This window comes from Diorhabda sublineata, chromosome 6 (assembly GCF_026230105.1).
Source record: "Diorhabda sublineata isolate icDioSubl1.1 chromosome 6, icDioSubl1.1, whole genome shotgun sequence".
Taxonomy (NCBI): Eukaryota; Metazoa; Arthropoda; class Insecta; order Coleoptera; family Chrysomelidae; genus Diorhabda; species Diorhabda sublineata.
The window spans coordinates 28,609,805-28,630,729 of NC_079479.1; the positions used below are offsets into that span (position 1 = coordinate 28,609,805).

A 20,925-nucleotide genomic window follows, 5' to 3' on the forward strand; every position below is an offset into this window, starting at 1 on the left:
TAGCTAAAAAGGGAGAACCGGCTTCAAAGAAGGCAAAGACTGTTTTATCTACAGGTAAGTTTATGGCGTCGGCTTTTTGGGGGTGCGTATGATAATTCTCATTTACTTGAAAAAGGAAAAAATATCAACTGCGAGTATTATGCGAACTTATTGCAACATTTGAGCGAAGAAATCAAGCAAAAACGACCGCATTTGGCTAAGAAGAAAGTGTTTCGTCGAGACAATGTACTAGCTCACATATCCGTTATTGCACTGGCTAAAATTAATGAATTAAAGTTTGCTATCTCATGTACTCTATTCGCCAGATTCAACCCCTTCGAATTATTTTCTGTTACCAGGCTTGAAAAAATGGCACGTTGGTCAAAGATTTCACAAAAATGAAGAGGTGATGTCGGCAGTCAATGGCTATTTTGATAAGCTTGATAATTCTTATAAAAAGAGTATCGAACTTATTGAACATCGCTGGAAAAAGTGTATGGAGCTAAAAGAAGATTACGTTGGAAAATGAATATATTTTTTTCCAAAATTATTGTGCTTTCTTTGTTGAGCCAGGTACTTCTGAAAGCATCCTCGTAATTCTTGATAAATCTATTTCTTGATATGTATCTTAATATTAACGACGTGGTGTTTGATATTTGGAAATGTTAAGTGAAAACATACACTACTAACAAACAGAGCACATGAATAATTTATATGTTTATTATATATTTGTTTTAGAAAGTATTTAACTGATATGATAAGACAGAGAAATAATAAAATATATTGTTCAGTCAAGTCAGTGGCTGAAAATCTAGTTTATTACAATGGCTTTTACAATAAAACACCCTTTTCATTTAGACATAATAACATAGTTGAGAAATTATCGAACCACAATTGAAGAACAACAGAAAATTTCCAAGGCAACCCTAAATATTTAAACACATTCTTTTGGAACAACTAGAAACGGAACTTCAAAGTAACTCTCCAAGATATACTCGAAAATCTAGATAATACCATCCCGGTACCACATTTTCCCTAAGAATCATTATTGAAGACACACGCATTATAAATCTTTGATATTAGGCCCAAGTATTATTTCGATCACACCATCATAGAAACCATAATATTAAAGGATTATACTAATTTGAAAAAAATTATGGTAAATTTCTTATTTAGAAATCATGCGAAATGGTGACATAATATTAATTACCGAGTATAAGTCTATAATTAATGCCACAGGGGATTGTAACAGACCAACCGTAATAAATAGATTAATCGTTATAAATATAGTGAGAATTCCTTTCCATAATCATATCTACTTCCCTATCTAGTTTGATTTTCACAATGAAACAATTATATCATTAAATTTTATCTACAGATAAATGCCATTATATGAATAAAAACAATTTTATTCTAAACTGGATTAAGTATATATTTGAAAATATTCTTTTTAAATTAAATTAAATATTATAGTTTCAACAATAAAGAAAGTTATGGTTTATTGAATGAAATTATTTCTCTTCCTTGAGTTCAATTGTTGCCAAGAATACGTAATCTAGGAAACAGATGTCAGTAAAACTGAACGAGAATTGAGAATCACCATAATTTGGTCATGGTAGGGATTATTAATTTGGCAATATTGACACTGGTGAAGAATGCTCAAACATTTGAAGAGCAATTTCGAAACTGTAACTGATGGGACTAATATTCTCGAACCTATACTATGATGAGGTATTAACACTACCAATACTCTATGGAACACCACTTTTTTGATGCATAGACGATCTCGCAGTGGTGGTAATAGCTGAAGACGCTCATAAATTAGAAACAACATCCAAAATAGTCGTAAAGAATATTAAATACTAGATGCAAAGGGAAACCAACGAATAGCTGCACGGAAAACTGAAGTTATCTCACTCGCAGCCTAAAGAAAAATGAAGAAAATCACAATAGAAGTAGGAAATATACGTTTCACCCAAAAAGTAGTAAAGTATCTAGGCAAAGGCAATTGGGTGTCTTACGCCAAACATCTAAGGAAGAAAAGAATCTAGAAGAAGTAAACGGTGAGAGTGGTGAGAAATCAACACCATAGAAATATTAGAATCCAAATAAGAATGGTTATCAGAGTCATAAGCGCCTATCGAACAACTACTGCCAATGGACCTACTAATAGAATATAGAATGCTCATTAAACATGTAAAACACAAAATAATAAATGACCAAACCTGAGAACTAGTAACAACCAGAAGAAAAGACCATACGTTTTTCAATTGGTCACAGGCAGTACCAAACGTACCTGCATGGCTTCAAAATAAGTGCCACGGATTTATGCATATACTGAAAGTAGCAAGATACAACAGAGCACGCCTTTTTCGAATGCTGCTGATGAACGGAACTTCACAAGTCTCGATATATACATACTGAAACATTTATAACTAGGAAAAATTAGTATAGACTAGGTTTAACTAGTTTATCTTCATATTCGTTCAGCCTAGATTAAAATAATTTCTCCCATAGGACGTAGGACGAACCAGATTAGCTCAGTCTGTACTGGTTTATCCTATGGCATATAAGTTGATCTGGTTAGACTTAGGAAAAACTAGAATTTCTTTTAAAATCGAGTTTGATCGGTAACATATCTATTAAAGAATTTGGATTAGTCGAGAAAATACTTAAATAAATAGAAATTGTGTGTGTTTATCACTAAATTTAGATAGAATACGTGAGTAGAAACAGTTATACTGTAAAAAAATAAACGTAACTTAAAAATAGGTGGAAAAATTTTAATTAAACATTTGAAAATTACATTTATTAATCCAGTAGCAAAAAGTACGAAGTGTAACAAATAATTGTGATTAATTAGTTTGATAAAGTTCGGTGCCTTTGTCGTTTGAGAAATCAATTTGAAAATTTTACAAAGTGCTCCAAAATGCTCTGCCATATCAAAGTTACATTTCTCAATTCCAAATGTGCGATAAAATATAGAGTATTTCATTAAAAAAAATGTAATTTTGATATTTCACAGCATTATGGTACACCCTATAAATAATTTTTAAATGTGAACACTAATGATGACTATAATTCCTCATATTGATATCTCTAAGGACAAAGGAGGCATTGAACTAATTCGATGCTACTTCTATATAAATAGGTTGCATGCAAAAGAACTTTTTGGTATACACCTCATCATTATCATTTAGAATCTAATTTGTAATGTTAACTATATTTCAGAATTAAATAATCAGCATTCAGTATTGAATTTTAAATGAGTTCGTATTATACTAATCATATGACAACCAGTTTTAGAAGCCTTCAATTAAACATTTAACGAATACGATTTACAAAATGGAATTCTGTGCATTTTGTGTTGTAATGATATTAAATCTGAACCCACTACACGACGACGTATGTACATTAGTACATTTGCAACTGAAATTACTTGTACTGAATGAGAATTTTTTAGTTGAAAATGTTGAAATTCGTACCACGTTTTTGTGTTTCAGCCAATACATTATTAGCCGTTTGCACACCGTTGTCGCCGTGTTTGGCACATCGAAATGCTAACATTAAATCCACTGTCGTGGCTACGGTGACACGGTTGTTTTACCGACTCGTCGCTCTTAACAGTCTACAAGATGCGGACCATAAGACATATACGTGTTGGCTAACTCGAAAACTGGGTATGTGTAGAATATTCTACCATATTGTGGATAGTATTACTTCCAATATGGAAGCAACAGTAATAAATAAAAAGGATGAAGAAGATTTGTAGATAATCGAGAGAAAAATACTGAGAACTATATTCGGACCAAAAATTACAGGAGGTGGAGAGAGAGAAGTGAAAGAAAATGAAGAAATAGAAGAAGAAGAACTGGGAAAATATAATATGGTATATAAAAGTACAGAGACTAAATTGGGCAGGACACATCATGAGAAATTGTGAGGAGGATAACGCAATTCACCCCAATAAAGGGACAAAACGTTTTCTTAGCAAATTAGGAATTTCAGAAAAAAATCTAGAATTTGATGATGATAACAGACTTTTTAGTAAAAGTACGGTGCATTATTATAAAGAAAAACAAAGCCGTTAACACATTTCTTCTCTTTACTTGCCATGAGAATTGAAGAAAATAAGATCGTTAACTTGATATTCGACTTTAATTAACGTGCCTTTTTAGAACGAGATGAGTTACTGGATTGTTATTGTCTGTTTGTCTCTGTTGTCTTTCGATCATACATATAGTAGAAATAAGACGAGGCAGGAAAAAAATCTATAGGAGAGGTAACATCAGATTTGAGAAGAGTGAGAATAACTGATTGGAAATAAGAACAGAGGACAAAAACAGGTGGAGAGGTATAGTAAAGTAAGTGGAGGAAGAAGAACAAAACAGGACTTGAAGATTTTAAATATACTCAAGTTCGAAATATATTTTATGAATTTTCAATTTTAATCATGGATCTGCAAAGCAATAATTTTCAAATGAAACAGATTGTTATAGAATATCAAGATGTCACTAATATATGGAGCTGCGAGGAACAAAGATTTCTAATTTTCACCAAAAGTTGTTTTCAATTTAATATTTATTGGGAAAATAATCATATTAACAGCAATGAGGCAATTTGAATTTTTATTGAATTATTTTAAATTAAATTCCGCATATTGTCGCCAAGAGCAAAAACCAAAACTGGGGAAACAACCCTAGATAAGTTACAAAGGGCAGCCTGCTTTGTGATAAAAGGGGTGACATGGTCATGTCACGACAGCACTACAAATCATTTTGGACTTGAAATAGATAATAAAGGCGTACAAGAAACAGAACATTCAGCCCGGCAACCTGACTGGGCATTCCATCATTCTAATGGAATAGATATAATAACAGACATTATGTTTTCCAAACTATATTTTATCAAAAACTTAAAAATTATAGTAACAATAAGTCGACAGCAATGGACAACCGCAGAGATTTCGTTCCCTGAAGGCTCATTTGTGTTATAAACCGATCGCTCAAAAATGAAAATAGTAGGAGCAGGAATATACTGCTTAGGAACCAAGCTCGCTATCCCAATGAGCTAGGAACCTTCCATTTTCCAGACGTAAACATACACCATGGGGTACCTGGCCACACCGGAGTACACTGCCGAAAAAGGCGGGACAATAAAACCCCAAGTATGAAGCAACCGAAAAGATGTCTTCCATATTCCACCAGTTGGTCTGAAAAGGCCCTTTCATTGAACAAAGATGAGCTCCTATTAGCTCTTGTAGCTTCTTAAGAAACTAAAGGAAAACACCTGTATGAATGCGAGGTAATCCCTAAGGAAATACTTCGGTACTTCGGATCAATAGATCAATGTGATAGCGAGATAGGTTCATAATCGTACGCTTTAGGTCACCTTATCTAATTTAAAATTAAACTCCAACTTGTCAAGTACAAGTTGTAACTAAATTAATACCTTCATATACAAAACAACGCGCGTTTATTAAAAAAAATTTAAATTCAACATAGAAATATGAGTTGAACTTGTTTTGTAGATTTATTAAATGTTATCTCAACAAAGGAGAAATATAATTAATTCCTATTGCATCCATAAACTCTACTGCTATGCAAGGACGATTTGTGATCCATGCCTCGGGGTTTTCATTGAAGAATAAGAGATAATAATAAAGATCAAGAATCTGCAACTGTATAAATACTTTCATATATCTCCTTGTTATAGAGAATCTCGTTTTAAATTGTATTTTTTATATTTTATTATCATATATTATTCAGCTATTGAAAATATGGACCTCCCATGATAGTAAGTACATGTTGAATATCCCAAATTTTACAAATCACAGCTTCGGAAAAACAATGACGTAAATCCATTGTATTAAGTTATAAAACGTTTAAGCTACCTGGAAATAAAAAGACAGACTCTATTTGAAAATATTACCGCTAGATGGAATTCCCACGAACCCTATTTCTATTTTAGTTTTCTTAAAATCAAATCAAAATTAGGGTATTTTTAATATACATATTGTCTTAAATGGAAGACATACGAAGCTCTAGGTTTACAATTACACAATTGATGGGATAGTACCCCTCAATCTCACTAAGAGGTCCAAATTTTAAAATGTTGCTAAAAATAAAGCTGAAGCTAATATCTATATAAACCAAAGGATGCGGGAACATATTCAAATTCTCAATAAATATTTTGTATTCGTGGCAAAGTGAGTTGAACACTTATTGCTGAACTGTCAAAAATACAAAAAACAACAACTTTTCAAACACCATAATTTCTCTACTTAACAATAATTGTAATAGCACAAACTTAATCAAATATCTAAAAGACATTCAACTGTATCAGAAATTGTGAACATCTGACATATCGTTAATAACCTTTAAAGTTGATGCGAGAATAAATATAAAAAAAAATTTCTATCCGCCTTTGTATAAGTTTTAAGAAGTTTATGAACTTGAAAGTTGTTTACTCCACATTTTATAAAGTTGCACTTACGTCGATGTTTCTCCGTTAGTGCCGTGCAGAGTCGCTTACAAATCCTAGATAAGTCTAACGTGGCAGCATCTTTTTCTGGGTCAGCCTTCCAACTTTTCTCTCAGAGTATATGGTCTCCTGATCTTACTAAATTAGCTTCCGAATTTATGTGAAATTTATATCATAGGGACACAGTATGACCAATTTTTAAACCTTCTCATATTCTTTTCTACAACCTTTCTTTTGAATACTAGCAGATAATTATTTTTCTTAGTTAAGAGACCAGCTGCCATATGCAAGTACCAACCGAAAATGTTTCCTTTGATTTTTTAACAGTTCAGTGTATAAACGCTATATGTCCTTCCATTATTCCTACTTTGGCATTTTTTAACTGTTATGATCAAAAAAATATGGAATTATCAAACTCAAAGTTGAATTAAAAACTCGTTTAACTATGTTGGTATAACGATGAATCCTTTCTTATTAAAAATAGTTTCCTCAATGAAGAAAATCACAATTGACGTGCGACAAAGAGATGTTTAGAATTGGGAAAGGATTGATGTTTTATTGTGATTAGTTTATACGAGTATATATAAATTTATGGATTTGAGAAAGCCCACACCTTTTCAATCAAAGGTCGCGCTCCAAAGCAATGGAGAACGTAGGTCAGAACCACTGAATTTAATTTCTTCAACTCCATAAGACCTGTGAGCACATATAAAGCAAATAGGATGGTAATGACGTCTCAAAGATAATGGGAAGATTTAAGAATAGTGGAACGAAATGAGAACTATGGATTCGTGAGAAAAAGGACGATGAACGTATAGCAACAGAGTGATAAAAACTAATAAATCAACGCTACAGTGGATACCGGAGGCTCGGTGTAGTCACAAGGAAGACCCATATTCAAGTGGATAAAAGAAGGATTTAAGGACGATAAGAAACAATAAGTGAGGAAATATTATAATATTATAATCTTCACATTTGCATTTGAACCAATCAGAATGTAGTTGATACAGTAATTTGATCAAATTGTCTAGGGAGTGTACAAGTAGTCGTAATCTTCATCAGAGCGCTTCACTTCAACTGAATAGAATCAAATAGAAAAGAATGCCAATCGAAATGGTGTACAATTTCTTATATTTGGATTCTATAATAACGAACCAGCTGGTTCTAAATGTGGAAATTAGACGCAGCAATGGCTAAAGCCACAGATAGTCATACCTATATAAACTTTTTAATCAGATACATGAAGAAACAAAATACCGAGTACTGACATGAGATTTCGAAATAATTAGAGAATAAAACAAGATATGACTGAATGAGGAATGGCAAACATTACAAGAAAAAATTAGGTTTGGATGATTTGATCACTTCACCCCGCATACGAAATCAAGAGATGGAAACCGATTAGAAGCCACACAGAAGAAAAGAAGATGGTAGGAATATGGCGGAAAATACAACAAAAGTTACATGATAGGAGCTAATGGGAACAGCTATGGATAAAGGAGTCTAAGAAATGATTTAGCTCCAATAAGCCTTACACCTGAAAAGGTAGAAATGTATCGGCACTAACTTATTAAATATAACGTACTCGTTTCAAAGTCATGTTGTTGGAAGATGCTTTTGAATGAAATTATATCATAGAAATTGACAACAATAAATGGCATTGGAGCATAAAAATTTAGGTACATAAACTAATGATCAAAATTTCTTGGATAACATACAGGTGATAAAAATAGCAGATGAGTAGAGAATTTTTCAATCAATAATGACAATATCTAAACCACGTGAGAAACTAGCCATCGATTCTTGTACCTAATTATCGATAGGAGAATAGAAACTGAGACGAAAAAGACAAGATCTTTAGCTTAAAAACATTTTAGAACAGATTGAAATATGAAAAGCATATAGCCATGATCGTTAACTTTGGAACAAACTGAGAAGACACTTAAAAAAGCTAGTGTTTGAGGGTTAATTCGTTCCGCTAATTACCCAGATATTCATGATAGTTAATTGGTATATGAATCTTCTTTTATAATAAAACAGAGAGATCCAATTTAATTTTTGACCAATTATGTCAAATTTCCTGAAACATTATGGTTACATAATGAAATCTAGTAACAAGAACTTTCATTATTATTATTGTACCAACAATTTTTAGAAGAATTAAAAAGATGTAACGATTGGAAAAATTTCCGTAGAGTAACCAAGCACAGAGGTAGTGCAGTGATCTAAAATATTACTTTTTCACAATTCACACTACTCAAATTTTGAAAGTCTCATATTCTAAAAATCATCCAGAAGGAAGAAAAATTCTCACTTTCTCAACGTATAATATATATTTATAACTAAAAACAAAAAATAACTGTATTCAAGTAATAAATGAGTCTCTCTTTTCAAACTGTTTATTTTTGATTAATAGACTATTATTATATCTAATAAGAACAAATTTGAATTTTAATTTATTCTACACGAGAAACATATCAATTCATTTATATTTGAAGATATACATTTTAGACGCTTCCGCATTTAGGAGTTACAAAATGCTGAAGAGAATTGCAGGATTGCAAAAATTTCAATTTGCAGAGAGAAAGGAGAGGTTAGAACATATATATGATACTTTTGTTAATGAATCATCCTGATTTTAAGTCTTCAATGAAAATTGGTTTTTACGCAGATAAAAATATAGACGTTTCAACCTATTTCCGTAATTATCAAAATATTTCAACATATAAAAAAAGTCAACGAAGCTAGCATTTGAAGAAATTTCCATGTGGTGTCACAACAAGATTTCACGATGTAAATTGGGCGATTATTGATATTTTTAACACACCTTATCCAACTCACCCTGTCTGTTCGTATAATACAAATATTACAGTCAATATTACTCTCACCTCCCTTGAATATTTTGTCTTAAAATTTAGTATGTCTACTCCTGATGAAAATTTATAAATCAATTGAAAAATTCACTAATCAACTTATCATTCAGTAGTATCAGTAGTAGTAGTTCATTTAAACTGTTTTCCATAGTGGGGTTAATTTATACGATTTTAAATTGTTTCCATTCGTTCGTTCAGTCTCCTGTCTGCCTCATTTTAATGACCTATTTCAATTACACAATCTTTGTGTTGAATCAGCTACAAAACAATATAGAAAATATGGGAGGAAAACCTCTTACTTGAAAATTATAACTAGAGAAGATCTTTTGAATATATTAACCTAAGCAAAAACTATATGAATACTAAAAGGAATATTATTGAGGCATTGCAACCTGGATCGACCTTGAAGACGCTAGGTTTAGCAGAGAGCACAAGATGCTGTTTTTGTTACATAAAGGACGAATCCTTTATTCACATTCTCTCGAAGTATGAGAGACTACGGACTTACAGAACATTACACATAGAAACGTATGAAATAAAAGACGAAGTCGGTGCGGCAGCTTGAAAAGGACACACAATAGATTCTTTGGTTCGCAGTGTATATGACACCATAATCACATAGAGAGCACTGCGGAACTACCTGAAGAACAGATAAACAGGCACATATTCGAATTAGGATAGATAAAGGAGGAATAAAGAAATACAACAAGGAGCAGTTCTCTTTCTGGTACACAACACCCAAACAGCTGTCTACGCAGACGATGATAACACGAAGACTTCAGAAAGCTATGAATCGAATCGACGACTGGTGTACAACATGGATTTGTTGAAAATTTCATTGTGAGGGGCTATATTTTGGTGGTTGAAAAAAACATTTCTTAAGTAGATGCCTAAAGCTATCGATAATACTAAGATATCATTATCCACTGTTACGACAATTACATTACAATCTCCAATTTTTTTTATTTGTATTTAAAAGTATATTTTCTTCAGCTTCATAATCGATAGTGTGTTACATATTCAGGGTATTCAAAGAAGATGATCCCGTCATTAGAATAAGTATTAAACTAAAAAATAATGCCTTGCGTGTTCAGGGGAAAGGGCGTTGAAGAAAAACAATTTATACAATTTTTTTATGATTTTGCTGAAACTACTGGCAACAATGTAACCAAATTCTATCGTAAATTTGTTTTCTAACTGTCTTTCATAAAGGGCGCTAGATACACTATGTAAAACTTAACACTATCAACTGCTTTCGGAATATTTGGATTTGAAAATTCTGTAATTGATATAATTTCACCGATTATTGAGAAAAGTTCTATCTGTTTCTGTTTCCAGTTAACAAACATGAAAAATTATGAGGTTTTCTCAAGGATTTCAAACTAAATCAATAATAAAACAATGGAATGATTAAGAGATGCGGTTTCTAATACTGTTAAGAGTCATTTAGTATTTTAATAATGACACATTGTTACAAAATCCAATCATAAAAATATCTTTTGAAAATAAATTAGTCGTACTAATTAATTATTTCACATCTTTGATGAACTGATAATTGTTTTAAGCGAACAATTAAAAATGGGAGTATTTTTTTAATGATGTACTTACACATATGCAAATGTAGTTTGTTAATAATGTAACATGTTGAGTGTTAAAAATGACTGCAATGTTATTCAAGGTAAAGAGAAAGGTAAATTTTTTTGTAAGGGCAATATACATAAATGGAATCTAAAATTTTTATAATAATAATAAGTTAATATGCGTCTATCATAGATTATTACCAATGACTGAAGTTAAATTTTTGTCAAGAAAATTAATGATGAATGCCCTCTCTTATTCATCAATTTAAATATTATTTTTTTCTTCCACGTATATTGTCTGTAAAACACATAATATATATTAAGATAATTATTTTTATTTTATCCAATATTTCTACATACTTTAATCACTCTACATAAACCCATTAAGGGTTTACATAGGCTTGTTTTGAATATCTGATGTTCTGAAAATACATAAAGTAGTCTTCCAAAAAAAAAAAGAAAAAATTCAACTCTTATCGAGTATTTTTATGTATGAAAAACTATTTTGGGACGGTAATATATTATCAAACTATTCATCCTTCATTAATTATTTACAATAAAATTTTCTACTCCTCTCTTTAAATGAGATTAATAATTTTTCAGTTAGAAAAACAATTTTCAATTTTTCAAAAATATATCATATTTAGGAATAATCACATTCATATTATATGAGGAGGATACTTACTGCAAAGATGCGCATTTTCACTAAGATAAAAGTCCTTTATATTAGTGTTAAAAGTAATATATATATTACTCCTTTATGAATAACTACCGATTGCGCGTAGATCTTAAGAGCACTACTGAAACAGATCGTACATTCACTATGAGTGAGAGTGACTTCGAATTCTTCAGGCAAAGTACCGCACTTTTATAAACTGGGTTTATTATGGGGGTACATTGGTGGTTTTTGTAACAAGTTAAACTGCAAGTGAAATTTAAATTATATATGTAAGGTTCAAATTGGAGTAACAATCCATTAGTTAAGCAGTGTTTGCATATAAGAAAAAGTAATACACAAAATTCATAAATCGTTACATAAGGAAAAAATGAGAAAATTAATAAAAAACAAAATAAACTTGATTTTGAATTTATGACAAAAAAATTAGTTAAACGAATTAATACTTAAAGTTACCTAATAAGAGTATCTGGTTTTATTGATTTTTTCATTGGTCTTAATAAATTAAGACAATCTTACAATTATCGTCATCAAATTTATTATTATATAAAAGGTGTTTCACACAGCCTTTTTAGGCCCATAGCATCGAAGTGATTCCCTTCTACTCTTTCCTATTTTTTGATTTCGTTTTCCAGTCCTCTCTCTCTAAGGTCTTCCATCACCTCTACGTACCATCTTCTCCTTGATCTTCCTTTTTTCTTGTTCCTTCTTGCTCCGTGTCCATTATTTTTTTGTTTCTCTAAAATCTGGCATTCTCTGTATGGGACCCAGCCACTTTTCTTCATCCTCGCTTCCAGATTTTCTCCCTCGACACTGTCGTCCTTGATAGCAACCTAAGGTATACATAACGTTAAACTCGTTCTAAGCTCATTCCCTTTTCTTCGTTCAGTTGTATAGGCAAACTTCTCATTGCTCTTTTCCTTTGTGGTGTTGTCATTATCATGAACTTCGATTTACCTCAATTTTATTATTATATCTCCTTTAACCAAAACGGAAAAAATATAAATTCTAATGATTGTGGGTTATGGCGATAGACTTCGAAGTTATAAATAAGTACCTGCTTCATTTAACGAAACAGATGTTGAAAGACCTCGAATTGCTAGAAGCACAGTATAACTTATAATAAAAACAATGTTTGAATGGAAAGACTCAACTGTTTATTTAGTTTGAAAATTTCTAAATCGTACTTTTGTTCAGTTTTATTTTTTTAAGGATAATGACTAATTTTTAGTTCTCATAAGTATATTATCTATTATATGCCCAATTTACAGGACTGATTGAAAAGTAACCCGCCAACTGTACTTTTTTACGATAAAATTTTATCAAAATATTTCTGCAGTTTTTAACATATATATTGGAAAAAATTAGTAATTCCAGAAAGGAATCAATAAATAATACTCCCACCAAATCTTCGCAAAGGAAGATGACCAAAAAAGTGGATATGAATGAACATTTTTTCAAATAAATTATTTATATTCATTTTTCTAACCCACTGTAGTTATTTATAGCCCGTGGGCTCACGACCGATAGAAAAAAAAATACGAGTAAGCTGAAGATCGGTGGCTTTTTTGTATCCCTTGAAACTTTGCAATTTGGCGTGTCCCTTACCAAGCTTTCTCAATAACAGATAACACGGCATCAGTATTAATAACAAATACACAGAGTTTCAACGGGAGAGTTATCAGCTTTTCCCTCTCCGCCGTGAGCCGGTAAGTAAAATTTGTTCATTTACTAATAATCGATTTCATTTAATCGAATGACTGTTGTAACCATAGACCATAGTCTTACATAGACATATTCACATACTTTCTATATCAAAAAGTTTTGCCAAATTTAGAAAGAAACAATCTCTAATCTAAGGTACTCATATTTTTGTGTATTTTGTATATCGTTCTAATATTGAACACAAATTCCATCGAATACGTAGCCTAGTATTGGTAAGTCTATGATTGTAACACTAAAAATAATCTGCTACTATTAAATGTCAACTAGAACAATTTGAGGTTAACACATGAAATATTTGTGACTTATTTTTAATTTATAGATAAATTTACTGATGAATAATGCCTGCCACATTTATTGATAGAAGTATTTTAACCGTTGGATTTCTTTCGTTATTTCATTCTGCCTATTCTGCTGCTCAACGTATGTACAAGGTTATTAGAAACTTGCATATCATCTCATAATTTTTTTTTCTCGTTTTCAGACAGATCATATCTAAGATTAAATGATTTAGATTTTACACACCTGCCTCTAGATGTAAGTACTTTTACTCATTTTTGGAAAGATATCGTTACGTAGCTTGCTCCATTGAAATTTGAAAGCAACTAATAGAAATCTATTATTTTTCACTGGGAATTGATTTATAATTCAAGATGTATTTTTAGATATTTTTACAAACTATAATCAGTTTATTTGTTATTATGTATGGAGTATTAAGCATTGCTGGAGATTTTAAAGAAATTAAAGCATCAGCAGAATTAGAAAATAAATCATGGGAAACATTTAGAAATATTCCATCATTTTACACATTTACTCACAGGGGAGGTAAATGTTCACCAATACTAACTAAAACTAGTCTCGAGGAAATTGAATAATAGTATAATTGTAATATTAAGTAGGTACAATTGTTGTGGAAATATAAATGTTTGATAATAGAATTGGGTTTTATTTCAATAATTGTTACATATTGTCAGTGAAGTTCTAAGAGTCAAAGTCACGTTAAAAGATTTTAATACATTAATGTCACTGGATATGGACAAAAATGTGCCACATTTATCAATCAAACAGAAACTGCATATGTAGACATTTACTGCAGTATATCATTACTCACTAAGCAGATCTTCACTTTGCTTTATTCTATATTTACCTAACCTGCTCAAAATGGTGATATTGAAATTTAGAACTTGATGACATTTGTCAACTTTTTTACTAGTTTCATTCCGAAAAACCAGTTAGTTTGAAAATGTCTTAGAATTTTATAACAGTGATATTTTCTCATATATTTTATTTTTTAGTATAACTACCTCTAATCGCTTGTTTTTGACCATTATTTTATTTTTTGCTTTTTAGTTCAATTTGCTCTTTTCAGCCTGTGTTTAATAAATACACAATGTAATGATAATTGCGTCTCAATTTCGTAAATCTGGGACTGCGCGCTTACATAGTTTGTCCTCTGGCTCATCTCTCTTATGAATATTGAATTATTGTCAATCTTCATGCTTACCTCTTATTACCACTACATTACTAGCATGGAACGGTAAATCCAGTAAATGGCTGTAATAACAATGGAAGTGTTAACGTTCATTTCTACCATTACTATATGATGTTGTAACATCACCTCGGTCCATTTTAGAAGGATTTTCACCTCCTGCTCTTCTAACGTCCTTTTGATGGATTGATGAGGTGTTGTCAAAACCTCTTTCTATAGCAATGAAATTTGTTAGAGCGATATATTTGCTCTCTAGAGCCTTTTCTATGTCTTACTGATTAACGTTGTAGAATCTATTTACCTTTTTTCTTGATTAACAATTTTCTACAACATTATGTTTCATATTGATACAATTTTCAGTTTCAAATAGTAAAATCAGGCACAATCAAGGCTGAACTGGATTTGAGAAATGTTTAAATATAAATAGAAAAAATTCGGGATCAAATGGATAATATATATTTAAAGAATTGAAGTCGTTTAATAATGGGTGTTTATTTTTCAATTGTGACTCTTCGGTAAAACCGAAAAAGGAGAGGAAAAACTTTTCTGCCATATTTGAAAATTCCTCTTCATTGTAGCTTGAGATGTAAGACAAATTTGAAAGAGAATAACTATGGTTGATTGTTGCATTACTACAATTCAAAAAGTTCCTTTGAAATAATACAGCAAAATTTAAGAAAAACCATTATTTTCCTTAAAGATGTTGATACATTCCTTGTGATCTTCTGGATTTATATAGATCTTAAAAAAGCCTCGAACTTCAACATCCTTATTGATTTGTATCTATATACTCCTGATAATCGCACTTATTTACTAAAATGAGTAAAAGGTAAGATTCTTATCTTAAGAAAAATACAATAAATAATTTAAATATATTTACTTGTATAACATGTGCCATATTAATTATATGAATTAATAACATATATTTAAATAGGTGCACTATATATAAGATCACAATTCTACAGACAGTAAAATGCCTTACGTTGCAAAAGATTAAATTATAATAATACTTAATATAGCCGTTTCAGCTGTTCATAAGTTAAAAAGAATATTATGTTCCAAGGACCCATACGAAATAAAGTGGGAACGAATCCTTTATAAAATGCCCAAAATCCTTCGTTTTTGTATGTTTGTATGAAACAGTCGACAGTCCCTTGATATATGTGACTAGGTAATTGTCCTCCGATTTGTTTTAATTTCCTTTGGTTCATCAGACGAGTCTTGAAAAAGAAACATTTATTATTATTGCTAACAGAATTAAAATCTAAGCTTCAAAAATTTCAGTATAAAAATAAAAAAAATAAAAAATTATCTCTGATAATCTGGATGTGTATACAAAATTGAAAAAAAATTTCTCAATGCTGAACTATGTATATACAAGTATTAAAATTATATACTCATTAAAAAGGGTTAAGTCAATACAACAATGGCACTGTATTGCCTCAAAAAACAAGAGACATAGCAGCGCTACGAGACAAACTGTAGAATGGCTAAGCAGTGAACAAATCACATAAGCTAAGAACACCTTTCGTCAGTCTCTTCAGGAGTGTGGATGGAATCTTCCCAGCCCTTTTTCATAAGAACAAAAAGAAATCCTGCCACATTTAATCCGTTTCAATTGGAGCAGTTTAGAGCTGGGATATATTGAGCTCTGGAGAAGGGTCAAAGTAACCTTCATACCAAAAGCAGGAAAGAATGATACCACGCATTCAAAGTCCTTCAGACCAAATCAACCTCAAATCATTTTAACTCAAGGCAATGAAAAAGCTTTCAATAACTACATCAGAACAGAAATCTTGAAGTGGATACCATTCTGTCCTCGTTAGTATGCATATCAAGCAGAAAATTTAGAGAATACATTTTTGGATATAGAATATGCCTTTGACAATCTTAATATAAGTCTGACAGAAGAATAAATTTACTAGCTTTTCCATATGATATGACCATCAAAGAATGGAAAGAAAAAGTTTGCGGAAGATGTTATCACTACCAAATTGTGATTAAATTTGCCAAACATTGACAAATGTTAAAATCATGATATAAAACATTGGTGAAATATGTCATCAGCATCATTAACTGATGGTATCACTAAAAAAAGGGTAAGAAACGTTGGTAGAATGTTTTAACCATCAAAACGAGAAAGGAAACATGAAAGAAGTTAACATGATCAAAACAAGAGAAAAGAAACGTTAGCTGAAGTTGAGAAAAAACGTTGGTAAAATATGTCAATAGCATCAGGAAAATAAAAAGAAACGTTGCCTGGAAATATCATCATTACAAGATAGGAAAAAGAACTTTAAAAGAAAAGAGAGGAATCAATTGCAGAAGATTTTATTACTATCAAAGAAAGGAGAAGAAACGTTGACTGGTGATATTATCATCAAAGTAGAGAAGAAATGTTGGGAGATATTATCTCTAAAAGGGAAACGTTACTTAGAGAATTATATATCTTGAAGAAAAATTGGAGAAAAAGACAAACTGGGTAATACTACTGCAACTAATGAATATATTAAAAAATATATATTTCATCTTATAATATTCAAATATTTCACCAGTAAAAATATAATACTCACTCGAACAACGTCTATTGGAGTTGAACCTACCGCACTACCAAAACTAGCAATAAGACTAGATCTGTAAAAATATTGGAATTTAAAACTTATAAAATTAAAGTGATTGAAGAAATATTTTAAATGTTTTGGTAACTCGTTGATACTATCATATTAGAAACTTACATAAAATGGTTAACTGCTCTATCTCCAAGCAAATTTAACAGATGACTTTTGCAAAAATCATATACTGGTAATTCAATCGCTGCTATAACCGCTGCCCTTTGAGCAGTTGGATTAACACCCTGAAAATAAAATGAAGAATAATATCCAAATTGTTAAAATGTTAAATTTAAATAAATTGTATTTTATATCATGATTCCTTGTCCTAATTCAATTATTTGGTAGTATAAAAGTTGTATTCCACTGAAATGGAATATTTCATTCTAACTTTTAAACATTAGGTAATGGTATTGTCTGTTAAAATAATTCCGTTAATTATGAAACGTTTCATTAAATATACTGTTCTGATATGCATACAGTAGCTGTGGTACTTAGTAGATTTAGTGTTAAGCAGTGTAGAAAAGACCAGAATAGTAACATAATATTCTAAATTTGACAGAAAAAGTTATTTCTGAAAAAGCCTCTCTATTTTAACACATAATTATGAATGAACAGTCTTCAATATCCATTTTTTAAAACTATTTTATACTAAGTCAGTAATGGAAAATTCTGAAATGTTGCTTATCTATTATTACATACGATATAATTTAAAATGGAAAGTTACCCTCCATAATCCTGAGATTCCTTCGTGAGTATAGACATCTCTAAAACAATCAATTAATCCCACATTAGAATTGTTATTCGTCCCAGCAACTTGCATACGAACTTTGAGAACATCTGTAGGATTCGCAATAGCACTAGAAACTGCACCAGCAACCACACCGCAAACTACATTTAAAGTTACACTTTCCTTTCCGTTGTTATAATTTATAAAAATTTTTTTAAGTGTATAATAAGTTCCAAATTTAATGGTTCCATAAGTCGCTTGCCGCAATACTGCTGGCCATATGCTAAAAAATTAAATCACTATTGAAGGCATCATCAATACATAATGTTTAGTAATATACGAAGTGTGGCTGTTAAGAGGTCATCCATAGATTACGTTACACATTAATGGGGAGGAAGGGTATTATGAATTCTAAACGCTAAATAACAAATCAACAAGATACTGGTTACCTCTGACACAGATATATTTGTCAAAATAAAAATGGATATCAAAAGTTTTGATTAACTTTAGTTCAACTAACCCAGAATATAATGAAACAAATCCTTCTTGTCTTGCTATTTTCAACATACAATCTATCATTCCCCTGTATTTTAAATGAGCATGGTTTTTATCCAGCTTCTGACCCTGGATTTGTAATCTGGTTTTGGTTGTATCAATTGGAAAAGTTCCTGAAATAACAAAAATACACAAATAACTTTGTCTAAGAACAAATAAATTTTCTTTCTTTGTTTTGATTTTTTTACAGATACCATATAAAATAAATATATTAATCTGGTTAACATGTACCATTTTCTCTTCAGTATCCGAAAATAACAATAACTCTTAACACAATAAAGACTTGCTAAAATGTATTGTAATGTTTTTATAATTTACCTGATGCTGTGTAATAGCAAGGGGTAAATATTTATTTTATTATTTTTAAACTATGAGTATATTAAAAAATGTGTCAACGTGACTCGATATAGAAGCTTGATTCGTAATATTTAAGTATTGAATAATAACCTTACGTTACTTTAAAGATAGTAAATGATTGAATTTTTCTTTGATTAAAATAATGTTTTAGTTCTCAAATTATATAGTTGGAATTTTATTGATAGAAAATGTAATTTAAATAATTGTGAATCAAGGTATCAAATTTTAAGGGTCATTAAAGGCAGCAAAAGATGAATATCTTTACAGGCGGCAAATCCGCCACTGTCTCGATTGAAGTATATACGTTTATTTCAAAAATTTTTAACATTCCAATTAACATAATGATGAATTTTTGTTAAATTATCAAAATTTTAATTCAGATAGTCTGTAGTGAGAGTTAACATTTGAAAAAATCTTAAGAAGCAAATATTTATTGATATCTGTTTCAAAAACTGCTTGTTCCTATATTTTAATCTTTATATTTACAGAGGCTTTCTTTGGAAAAACAAATTAATTTAAAAACCAAGTTTACATATTTTTTAAACATGTATGAATAAAATTAAAGTGAATTTATATAAGCAAATTAAAATGAAAAACGAGAGAATTACATAGAAACGCAATTAACAAAATAATTTTTGCACATGCCAATTAGGAAGCGTCCCTTGTCATTAGGATTTTTTAGTATGGTTGTGAGTCATTGAGTTGTTAACCTAAAATTCTTGTACTTGTTATATAAAAAACCTGTTTCCACTTTTCTGGTTGCTCAATAATTTCAGTTTTTTACTATTTTCATGCAATTCGCAATGATCAACAGACATGAGAAGCATGGTATTAACGACGTTTCATCATTTCTGTTTACAGATAGCAATAAAAATTTTATATTTCTTATTATTTTTATATAAGCCCTATAAACGTTTATGTTATCCATAAAGTCAAATTTTCTTATTCTTATCTTTATTACCTATATAAACCTATCTTTTAATGTATTTTTTTGGCTTTGTAACTACAATTCAAAAGACTAAGTCTATTCAAATTAGGTCCATTTCACTCAGAAGGTACAATCTTTTTTTACACTATCCAGATGTTCTTGTCTATTGATTTATACACAAATGGACAATAAAAACACTATTCTTATCACTAGCATAATTTTATATTTGACTTTATTGATTCCGATCTAATGTTTAGTCAATTTCGATTATGTAAATATGAATCCCTAAATCCAGTTGTATGCGTATTTGATGAGATTGGTTAAAATATTAGTACTTACCAAATTCTGCAACACAAGATGCAAAGCCTCCGTAGACAAAAGGTCTCCAATCCCTTTCTCCCATTCCACTACTAATGCTTTGTAGGAATTAAATATGTAATAATATATATTAACAGATTATTTTCTCAAGTTTGATCAACGGAGTCGAGATTGCACTCACAGAAATGTATCATCAGCGAAAAAATATTGAATAAATTTAAATAAATTCCCTAAATTTGGCAAAATTGCTTTAAAAACGTAATGTAGCCTGGTAGATACATGTTTATGTTAAAAAAATACACTAAAAAACTAATGCAACTAAATTTCTGGGATTCGGGAGAGAATTGGACGATCTATATTAAGATTCTAACCTAACTACCACACAAATTTACAATGTAATAAACTTCTTCCTAAAGGGCACTAATACAAAGATTAGAATATGTATTGTTTAATAAAGGTATTTATTTTGAAATAAAGTAATTATTTGAAAAATTATTCATATTAAACATATTTACTCGTGTCAACTAAAACTGATAGGCACTTTTTATGATACTGGTAATCACAATGTTGCCAAATTAGAAATCACTATAGCTGGAAAATTCACAATTGTACCAGTGAAGTACGAT

At 30.5% G+C, this 20,925-nt stretch overlaps 3 protein-coding genes across 4 annotated transcripts in view; 1 reads left to right on the forward strand and 2 right to left on the reverse strand.

Moving 5' to 3' along the window:
• Nucleotides 1–11,756, reverse strand: part of LOC130445237 (transcription factor SPT20 homolog) — a 58,328-nt gene extending 46,572 nt beyond the window's left edge. The window contains exon 1 of the mRNA XM_056780788.1: nucleotides 11,601–11,756. Coding sequence (XP_056636766.1) covers nucleotides 11,601–11,615 — 15 coding nt within the window. The 5' untranslated portion in view covers nucleotides 11,616–11,756. The remainder of the gene's footprint in view (nucleotides 1–11,600) is intronic.
• A 1,525-nt stretch (nucleotides 11,757–13,281) lies between these two features.
• On the forward strand, nucleotides 13,282–14,248 carry LOC130445240 (ER membrane protein complex subunit 5). Of its 2 annotated transcripts, none has more exons than XM_056780793.1 (4): nucleotides 13,282–13,300; nucleotides 13,636–13,736; nucleotides 13,798–13,850; nucleotides 13,979–14,248. In XM_056780793.1, exons 2-4 carry the CDS (start codon nucleotides 13,655–13,657, stop codon nucleotides 14,186–14,188), a joined length of 345 nt encoding a protein of 114 aa, XP_056636771.1. In that variant the 5' UTR covers nucleotides 13,282–13,300; nucleotides 13,636–13,654; the 3' UTR covers nucleotides 14,189–14,248. The 2 variants fall into 2 exon arrangements, with proteins under 2 accessions (XP_056636771.1, XP_056636769.1); XM_056780791.1 differs by lacking the exon at nucleotides 13,282–13,300 and adding an exon at nucleotides 13,403–13,528.
• Nucleotides 14,249–15,643: 1,395 nt separating this feature from the next.
• Nucleotides 15,644–20,872, reverse strand: LOC130445239 (mitochondrial uncoupling protein Bmcp). Its single transcript, XM_056780790.1, has 6 exons — nucleotides 20,321–20,872; nucleotides 18,662–18,809; nucleotides 18,139–18,424; nucleotides 17,538–17,656; nucleotides 17,376–17,436; nucleotides 15,644–16,022 (listed from the first exon to the last, which is right to left on the reverse strand). The coding sequence occupies exons 1-6, from the start codon at nucleotides 20,382–20,384 to the stop codon at nucleotides 15,813–15,815; spliced, it is 888 nt and encodes a 295-aa protein (XP_056636768.1). The 5' UTR covers nucleotides 20,385–20,872; the 3' UTR covers nucleotides 15,644–15,812.
• Between the last annotated feature and the right edge of the window lie 53 nt (nucleotides 20,873–20,925).

What these genes read in the sequence shown, in the direction of transcription:
- LOC130445239 (XM_056780790.1), bottom strand. Translation starts at nt 20,384, where the DNA reads ATGGGAGAAAGGGATTGGAGACCTTTTGTCTACGGAGGCTTTGCATCT. An exon ending in ATCTTGTGTTGCAGAATTTG is followed by an intron (nt 18,810 to 20,320) that starts GTAAGTACTAAT and finishes TTGTTATTTCAG; the next exon opens with GAACTTTTCCAATTGATACA. An exon ending in TTTGTTTCATTATATTCTGG is followed by an intron (nt 18,425 to 18,661) that starts GTTAGTTGAACT and finishes TTAATTTTTTAG; the next exon opens with CATATGGCCAGCAGTATTGC.
- LOC130445240 (XM_056780793.1), top strand. Translation starts at nt 13,655, where the DNA reads ATGCCTGCCACATTTATTGATAGAAGTATTTTAACCGTTGGATTTCTT. An exon ending in TGCCTATTCTGCTGCTCAAC is followed by an intron (nt 13,737 to 13,797) that starts GTATGTACAAGG and finishes TCTCGTTTTCAG; the next exon opens with ACAGATCATATCTAAGATTA. An exon ending in TTACACACCTGCCTCTAGAT is followed by an intron (nt 13,851 to 13,978) that starts GTAAGTACTTTT and finishes ATGTATTTTTAG; the next exon opens with ATATTTTTACAAACTATAAT.